The sequence below is a fragment of the Vanacampus margaritifer genome, chromosome 5 (genome assembly GCF_051991255.1).
Source record: "Vanacampus margaritifer isolate UIUO_Vmar chromosome 5, RoL_Vmar_1.0, whole genome shotgun sequence".
In the NCBI taxonomy this organism is placed as follows: domain Eukaryota; kingdom Metazoa; phylum Chordata; class Actinopteri; order Syngnathiformes; family Syngnathidae; genus Vanacampus; species Vanacampus margaritifer.
This window is the reverse complement of record NC_135436.1, coordinates 29,889,767-29,899,541: the sequence shown is the minus strand read 5'-3', so window position 1 is coordinate 29,899,541 and position 9,775 is coordinate 29,889,767. Positions and strand designations below refer to the sequence as shown.

Genomic DNA, 9,775 nt, shown 5'->3' with positions numbered 1-9,775 from the left:
TCATGTTTAATGTGTTTGATTTAGAAATGCACAGCTGTTGAATAAGGCAACCAAAATAGCAGACATTATTCAAAACGTGAGTCAAGTGCATGTCAATCACAATTTGACATGAATTGTTATTTATGTGAAGGTAGGACTTCAATTGTCGTAAAATAGCAAAGTGTTGTCATTGTATTCCTGACGCTCAGTACTTTTTCCAGGTACTGCGTCCTTCTCGATACTTCAACAAAATATTCTCATTACTTTTGTCAAGAGAAAAGAAATTGATCTTATCTTGGTTTTGATTTGTCATGTTTTGTTTTTTTACCAGTCTTGGCATACGCCATACAAGTCGCTCAGTTTTTACTATTGAACCAGTAAAAACTGCCAACTGAGTGCTGATGCCTTATTTCAAGATATCAAGTAGCCTCATGAAGGCTGCCAATACTGGAAACCGATACTCAAGGCAAACAGCTGGCGTCCAGTAAGGCATCCATGCCAGTATTTGGTCCATTTACCAAAGACTTTCTTTTCCTAAGTATCCGTACTTCTACTTAAAAGGAACCCCGACTCTAATGACAAGTTTGCGCTACAAGATTAATTTGGTTGCTACTGACATAACCATGAGATAATTTTTTCCAAAATCGTTTCTAGTTTAATACATTTTGTAGAAACTTTATTTGGACGTACGCTGCCATTGTAATTTACGTCGCAACGCGTTCAGTGCGTAGTGACGCGAGCAATGTAAAACGTCTATAAGGAAAGCAAGGTAAGCCTCGTAGCGTTCCTAAAGAAACGACATGTGATCGGGAGAGTCACCAATCGTCCCTTTAGGAACGCTACAGAGGCTTACCTTGCTTTTTTTAAATATTTTTTTTATAGGCGTTTCACATTGCTAGGCAGAGAGCAAGCCGCCATTCTAAGTCGCTACGCATCGAATGCGTTGCGACGTAAATTACAATGGCGGCGTACGTCCAGATAAAGTTTCTACAAAATGTATTAAACTGGAAATGATTTTTGAAAAAATAATTTCCCAGTTATGTTAGTAACAACCAAATAAATGATATAGAGCAAACTTATCACAGTAGGGGTTCCTTTTAAGGAAAGAGAGTGCGTATATTTGCCACCTGTGCCAAAGTCATAGCCACTTGTCTAAACAAGTGGCTAATCCCAGAGGGCACTGATGTCACCAGTTTATCGTCTGCGATTGCAGCATTATAAGTACGACGCGGGGAGACCCTCCATTCCTCGTGCTACCTCACCGCACGTTGATGGTCGACAAGTGAGAAAATGTCCAACGAGTCTTTGGGCTTGACGCCCTACGTGAGCCTGGGCACGTTCGTCATCCCGTTGGGCGGCAAGTACCCCATCTTCTCGGCGGGCGTCCTCATCTACGCGTTCTGCATCTTCTGCAACGTGACGCTGATGGCCGTGATCGTCCTGCGCCGCAACCTGCACAAGCCCGTCTACTTCATCCTGCTCAGCCTGCCGCTCAACGACCTGATGGGCATCACGGCCATGCTGCCCAAATTCCTGTCGGGCGTGCTCAGCGAGACCAACCGCATCCCGTACTCGCTGTGCGTGCTGCAGGCCTTCCTGCTGCACATGTACGGCGGCGGCATCCTCTTCATCTTGGCCGCCATGTCCTTCGACCGCTACGTGGCCATCTGCATGCCGTTGCGCTACAGCGCCGTCATGACGCCGAGGACGGTGGTTTGCATCGTGGCCTTGGTGTGGGCTTTGGACTTTGTCCTGATCACGTTGCTGTTCTCCTTGCAGAGCAGGCTGCCGCGCTGCCGCTCGGTCATCACCAACGTGTTCTGCGACAACCCGTCGCTGCTGAAGCTCATGTGCGGCAACACGTCCATCAACAACATCGTCGGGCTGTTCAACACGGCCATCATGCAGGCGGTCAGCGTGTCCGTGCAGGCCTTTTCCTACGTCAAGATCCTGATCGCCTGCATGGTGAGCAGGCGCACCCACGCCAAGAAGAAGGCGGTCAACACCTGCGTGGCTCAGCTGGTCATTTTGATCATCTTCGAAATCGTGGGCACGTTCACCATCTTGTCGCACAGGTTCCAAAAGGTGTCGGGCGATTTGCAGAAGATCATGGGCGTGTTGATATTTCTCATATCGCCACTCCTGAACCCGCTAGTCTACGGGCTGTACACCAGTGAAATACGAAACACTTTGCTCAGGTTTGTGAGAAACAGAGTCTTTGTCTAAAAACTTGAAGTTGGAAGATAGAGAAATTAGCCAGTAAAGACAAGAAGAAGGTTGGCAGGATTCTGACTTTATTCTCAGAATTCTGACTTTAAATCTCAGAATTTTGGCCTTAATCTCAGAATTCTGATTTTAAAGTGAGAATTTTCACTTTAATGTCACAATTCTAACTCTAAAATTCTGTCTTTAAGATGAGAAAAACTTTTTTCCCCTCTCTTCACTGGCCCTAATCCTCTTCTGTAGGCTTTTGTGTGAAATTTCACGATGAAACTTAAAAGCTGTTGAACCTTTACAGATGAACTTAATTTGACCTTGTCTAAACTCTTGAATGCATGATGTCACACTTACATGTTTAATGTTTCAGTACACGACTTCTTCAGTTTCTAACAAGGAGCTAAACTGTCTGTTTGTTTTTTTAAATGTCTGATTGTTACTTCATGTAAAGCACTTAGTGTGCAGCTACGGTTGTTTTTAAAGTGCTCTATAAATTAGTAAATGAATAATAATAAATAGTAAATTAGAGTTACTGATGGCCATTTCTTAGGGGTCGGTCGCCTTGATCTCATGACGTCAAAATGTGAATACGAATGTTTCAATACCAATACGGAGTTGAACTGGGAAATTCATAAATCAAACACCTGCTGTGAATGTTTCCGTTCTGCTCCTTGAGAGAGAACAGTAAGTTGTTCAAACCAGCTAAGTTCTGTTGCCACTTCCCTCTCAGAACATCCAGTTTGAAGGCACAAAATACTGCTGTTCAATTATTAGTCGTTTTAGTCTCATGATGTCTAAAACGTAAACAGCATAATGACGTAAAACGTCAAATATAAGTTTAACAAAATGGCAATGAATGATTGAAGATGACCTGGTATTATAATCCCAACATTGTGTGACGACTCTTGGAAGCTGAAATGTGTTTAACATTGCAAGGAACAAATATTAGCATTGTACCTCAGCCCACAGCTACATAAAAAAACAAAAATCTGCCTATATTTTAATGAATGCCGCTCCGACAGTGTCAATTAATACAGAGATGTCTTCAATTTGCAAAGACAAGGTTATGTCATGTTTTCCTGCACTACTACTTCAAACATCACAACTTTCTAGATTTCTCCTACTTCTACCACCTACAACTACTCCTACTACCACCACCATAAATAAAAATGGCTAATTATTTGTTCTGTGTCCATCATTCGTCAAAGCACATTTTTCACCGGACTAAAACTAGACTAAACCCCTCATTAATAAACAATAACTGGGACTAAATCAGTATATTTTCACCGACTAATGAAGATGAGTCAAAAATGTACTTAACTTAATAAAAACTTGATTAAAATCTATGGACATTTTAGTTCATGAACCAAAACGAGACGAAAATGATATGATTTTGTCAAATCTTGTCTCTGCTCATGTGTCAGAGTGACACACTCCCTTTCAAATATGCAGCTAAAACGCACAAACACATGGGAAAGACGGGAGTGTGCAGATTCTCGGTGAGAGGTTAAAAAAAAAATTAAGAAATTATAGTTATAACGTAACATTGACCCAACAGCTATAACGTTCCAACAATAATGTTAATCCAACCGCTAATTACTGCTGGCTAATTTGCTAGCTTGTAGCATGGAGCCATATTAGCCACTTGTTGATATACTGTAGTTGTGTGTGAATTTGTTTTTCACCAAAAAGATGAGAAAAATTTGATGTGAAATAGTTTTATATCTGATATGTTTCAACATTATCTGCTGACAAAAAAATAAGACAGGGGTAAAACGATTGTCCTGACTAAAACTAGAGTAAAACGTTGACCGTTTTTCTGGACTAAAACTAGATGAGTAAAATGATGTTTTCTTGGACAAAAATGCTAGATTTATAGTGGACTAAAAATGGACCAAATGAAAATGAGATAAAACTAACAAGCATGATTGAAACTGGACTAAGACTGAGACAAAATTTTAAAATGGCTGATAAAATTAACACTAGCAGACAGATACAGTAAATACAAAGAATTACAGACACGGATCGCTAGCTGGATAGGTGAAGTTGATTAATACGTACAGTATGCTCCAAGACAGACAGACTTATTTTACATACATCAGACAGATGGAAAGACACTTCCCAAATCCTCCAGAGAAAGCGCTTTGAATTCATCTCCAGTCGCTATGTTATTGTTATGTTGACGAGGTCACCAGCACCAAACGTCTTCCACCTCCCCAAAGAGTTCTCAGTGTTGTCACTTAGCTTTCGGCGTCTACAAAAGCAGCCTCTCACATACGAAGCATCTCGCTCAGGACACTCTGATGTCCCAATCACACACACGTGTGCTTTCTGTTTTTTTTAATTGCACTAACTATAGTTGAATGCTGAATTAGAGCTGATACATTGGTAAGTCGCTTTCTTTCTAAGTGTTTTTATCTGGCTTGCTAATGGTGACTTTTCCGGGCCGCATTTTTTGCCTTTTTATTTTTATTTTTATTTTCCTTGCCCTCTTGTGGTTCGATTAGAGGATGTCGTTGATATTTGTCAACTGTGGGCATGTGAAGCCCTTTGAGACTCTTGTGTGATTAAGAGCTATATAGAAATAAACATGACATGTCGACTGATAGATAGATAGACAGATGAGTAAAAGAGTTGATTCAATACTTCACTACTTGATTGCTTATTTACTCGAGTACCTGCACTTGTACTGAAGTAGGGAGCGCAATTCCTTTTGCCGTCTCTTCAAGATGGCGTACAACACGTCGACTATGCTGGTGTGGCAGCACTTCCGCCTCCCCCCCGAGGGCGCGTTGCCCGCCTTCCTCTTCGCCAGCCTGAGCTACGCCGTCATCCTGTTCTGCAACCTGCTCCTCCTCCTCACCATCGTCCTGAGCAAGAACCTGCGGCAGCCCATGCACCTGATCCTGCTCAACCTGCCCATCAACGACCTGCTGGGCTCGTCGGCCTTCTTCCTGCAGCTGCTCAAGGAGATGCTGAGCGAGTCGGGGCGCCTGTGGCACCCGTGGTGCCTGACTCAGGCCTTCTTCATCCACTTGTACGCGGCGGCCACCGTGCTCATCCTCACCGCCATGGCGTACGACCGCTACGTGGCCATTTGCCTGCCGCTCAAGTACAACGCGGTGATGACGCACGCTCACGTCATGAGGATCATCGCGGCCATCTGGCTGGCCTGTTTGCTGATGATCGGCGTGCTGTTTTTCCTGTTGCTGCGCCTTCCCCGCTGCCGCTCCGCCATCAACAACATCTACTGCGACCATCCCTCCCTGCTGGCGCTGGTGTGCGCCAACACGACCGTCAACCACGTGTATGGCCTGCTCACCGTGGCCTCCACCCAGCTGCTGGCCAATGGCGCCATCATGTACACGTACCTGCGCATCCTGCTGGCCTGCTTCCGGAGCCGGCGGTCCGACACCAAGGCCAAGGCCCTGCAGACGTGCGCCACGCACCTCTTTGTCTTCCTGCTGCTCGAGTGTCTGGGCTTGTTCACCATCATCTCCTACAGGGTCAAGAATCTACCTCCCAGGTTCAGGAGCTTCATGGGGTCCTCCACTATGATTTTCCCACCGTCGCTCAACCCCATCGTCTACGGGATCAAGACAAAAGAAATTCGGGACAATTTGGTGTACTTCTTTAGGAGTAAAATGATCAAGAGCTGTGTCAGGGATGTACATTCTTCAAGTTAATAGATTTTGATTCAGGCAGAGCCTTTTCCATTTATTAACTGCAAATTTGGCTTGTCAAGACTTGCGACAGTGTACCTGCATAAAGTACCTCAATATTAGAGCTGTCAAACGATTACATTTTTAAAGCAGGTTAATCACATCTTAGAATTTTGACTAATCACGATTAATCGCTTAGTTAAAAAGGCTTTTTATCAGCATTTTTTTTTTTGCCTGCGAAAATTTAAAGAGCACCTGCTATGTGTTGATTCTTTCTATATTTAATGTTATGAGGACATCTTCAACATTTTTTGATCCACCGCACACGCTCACTTAATTACTTGCATAATTAAAATTAGGGCAAAAAATGACCCCAGTAGTTTGTTCTGAATGTCATACGCAAACATTTATTAAATGCTTTACTTTAATGTATGTCGTTATGTTCCTTGCTCAAACACAACCTTAACGTAACCATCTGCTATCAAGATAAAAGATAATCTGGGGCCAAAATTAACAGTGCGATTAATCTGCATTCATACTTGATCAGTGTAATCATTTTTTGGGATTAATTAATTAGTTAACGCTTTAACTTTGACAGCGCTACACTGAAAATATACCACAGCAAACTAGATGACAAAACATGAAACTGCAAAGTTATAATAATGGGCAGTAGAGGGAATTAAAAGTCATATTGTCCTGATATACTGTGGTATAACCTCTATGCTGTTTAAGAACTGAATTAGGTCATTCTTAACGTTGGTCTTTTATTTATTTTTTAATCATTACCTTAAACTCCATCACTGATAAATCCAATGAAGGGGCTTTTGAATTGACCTAGGTAAAATTCAGTTTGCGCGTTTTTCGTGTATGTGTGTGTATGTATTGTGTAGTCAACCTGTTATCATTCATACAAAACAAAAATGTGTTGTCTTTTACCAAAGCAGATGCTCTGTTTTGTTTTCCGTATAAGTAAGCAAAATGTGAGTAAACTGAGATCATTATATATGATTATTTTAACAATGGAATGCTTTTCCTGACATTTTGTGATTGCTGGTGTCGTGCCATGAGATTTGTGTCTGGTAAAATCCAGAATGTGCTTTGGATCAATAAAGCTCGGGAAACACTGCGTTACGAAGAATTAGCCAACAGGTGGAGCCACATTCAATCATGACAATCAACAATCATTCATTGTAGCTTATGACGTGAACTGTATAAAAGAAAACTTATTGTGTGTACTGTCACAATGACAGATAGATAAACATTTCTTCAAGTATTCTGCCTCAGAATAATCCTAATGTATTGAAAAAGCCGGGAGAAATTTTGGAAGGGGGGAAAAAAAACTTGCTATACACTTAGCTTGAATTTTGTTGGAGTTCCAGGTGGGCAGGTGCAGTTTCCAAGCGTCCACAAATCCCGATTTCATATACAGTATTGCCCCAGTTTACTTACAAACGAGTAATGGCGACGTCAACCTTATGTCCAAAAGGAGAAAACAGTTATGCTCATGCTGTAAAAGTGCATAAGGTCTTATTCTGACGTTCATTTTCACTCGTCTCTGTTTACTTAAGAACACGACTGGCACCACTCGGCGGAAAATGTAACTACACTCGTAAAATCATGACCAAACGAAATGCATAAAATACAAAAAAGAAGACAATTTGTGATCATATATACTTTTTTTTTTTAAGGACTTTGGTCTTGAAAATATACAAAATTATTCTCGTTAGATTTTGTGGTATGTATAAACTACATGTCCCAGAATGCAGTACAATTGACAATTCCAAACATTCGGGCATGTCTGATATTTCCACAATGCAAATGCTTCCTTTACAGTAGAAAACAAATGGTGTCTTGTATTGCTTTTGCCTGTAACTAGCATACAAACTAGGCAGATTTCATCACGTTTTGAAACAAAAACTAATCCTCACAAATCAAATTACAACGATTCAAAATCCAACGCAATGAGCGGGAAGTGTCATTTCACCAAGTAAGACCGCCATTTTGACTCGTGACGTAAGCTCATAATTGTCAGTAACTGGCTGCCCCCTTCTCCAACTTTCATCAAACGCAATCGGCCACACCCACACTTGTCCTTGCACCCGTGGCAGATGTGGGTATTCCCGATGTTATTTCAGCATTTAATGTACACCATCGACACTGCAGTTTATGAAATGATCTTTTTACTGGGAACAAATCAATCTGGCCTTGGTGTCGTGTTTTTCTGTGTCGTTGACGTTGTCTTGTAATTCCCGTCGGGATTTTCGTGTCTCGTCTGGCTAAATGGTGGCTGCTCATTACGTTTAATGACTTCTCTTGTTTGCAAGCTGTTGATAGGAAACGCAAAGTCTTGCGCCTCCGCAGCTGCTCGCTCGAGTCTCTTAATGACTCTCCGAGGGAATCGTGATACAGTAAACAGCGGAGATTGTGTTTTGCAACACTTTGAACAGTCTCCCGGGATACTGACTTCAGTCATGCAAAGACGTGCTTTTGTAAAATCAATCAATGGTGTATTTGTTCATGGTTTGTTTGCACAATTGACATCTATGTAAATATAACTGTCAGGGTGGACGTGAGTGGTTGAGGGATGGTGGACCCAAATGCGGGGAAGCAAAGCAGTGAGACAAGAATGAAGTGCAATATGAGGAACTTTAATGAAACATAGGGAGACCGGTGAGCAGACAACCAGAACTTGATGGGACGTGACTGGACTGATTTGACTTGACTTGGGCTATGGCTTCTTGGCGGTGACGATTGCTACTTGGTGGTGACAATAACATAGGCAACGCACCCACACCGACTGGACAAACACAAGAGACTAAGGCCCCGTCCAGACGGAAGCAAAGCCGGCTTGGTTCCTCAAACAAATCCCGTCCACACAGAAACATTTCAAGACTTGCGTGTGTCCAAAAGAAAATGCTGAAGACGTTTAACGGCTGTAATGTATATGCCAAGTCTGGAGTGGCGCTGTAGAGCAGCCACAGAAAGTACAGAAAACATAGAAGAAGAATCAGCGAAGAAGAAAACTTTTTCGAACTTTATTGCAATCTACAAAACAAACATGGCTTTGCCGAACAAAGGAGAAGTGACAATGGCGGGTGATTCAAGTACAACACCGCTTGTTGAACGTGGAAATAAAGAAGCAAAATATTTTGCGCAAAACGACGACGACACGGTTATCCGCCATTGTTGTTGACAGACTGACGGTTCGCGCGAGAATTGGCGCATACGTCATCAATCTGCGTCCATTACGTCATCGCTGGAGGAGTATCTTCTTGCATATGGCGTCCAGACAGACGCGTTTGGGACGCGTTTTCAAATCTTTCCACTCTGGAGTCTGCTTTCAAAAGTGATCGATTTCAAACTACGAAACCGCGCCGTCATATGGACGAACGGCCTAAACGGTAAGAAAATTGTGAGGATACGTTGAAACTGGCTGTTGTGTGAACGGGCCTAAATACACCAACACTAATGAGAAACACCTGGGGAAGGGAAGACACACACAGCTGGATGTGGTTAGACATAACGAGACAAGGGAAGAAACCAGGAAAACAAGACTAAAAACACCAACCACAGACCAAAACAACAAGAACACCCATAACAAACAAAAAGCCAGCCAGCCGCAGCTGACATGGTTGAAACAGAGCTAATTTTGAACGACTCAGACTTCTGCACCTGGCAGAAAATGCTCCACAGCTGCGTACTCCATCTGTTTGGCATCCATTAAATAGTTCAACTGAGAATCTTCTGGTAGTTCATGTTAGCATAGCGAGCATTAAAGATAAAAAGGACCGGCGAAAAGTTGTCTCCGAACTTGCCACATTCATTGTCCAAGGTTACCGTCGCGCATTCTGTTTCAAGTTAAACAATTTTATGTTTGTGATTAAAAGGTGTCTCTGTGTTTTTGGTATCTAATTGCT

General features: G+C 42.5%; 2 protein-coding genes across 2 annotated transcripts; both read left to right on the top strand.

Moving 5' to 3' along the window:
* Positions 1-1,223: 1,223 nt before the first annotated feature.
* LOC144051855 (olfactory receptor 52B2-like) lies at positions 1,224-2,205 on the top strand. The gene has a single exon (XM_077565371.1). It carries the CDS (start codon positions 1,270-1,272, stop codon positions 2,203-2,205), a length of 936 nt encoding a protein of 311 aa, XP_077421497.1. The 5' UTR covers positions 1,224-1,269.
* A 2,720-nt stretch (positions 2,206-4,925) lies between these two features.
* On the top strand, positions 4,926-5,882 carry LOC144051732 (olfactory receptor 52B2-like). Its single transcript, XM_077565102.1, has one exon. It carries the CDS (start codon positions 4,926-4,928, stop codon positions 5,880-5,882), a length of 957 nt encoding a protein of 318 aa, XP_077421228.1.
* Positions 5,883-9,775: the final 3,893 nt, after the last annotated feature.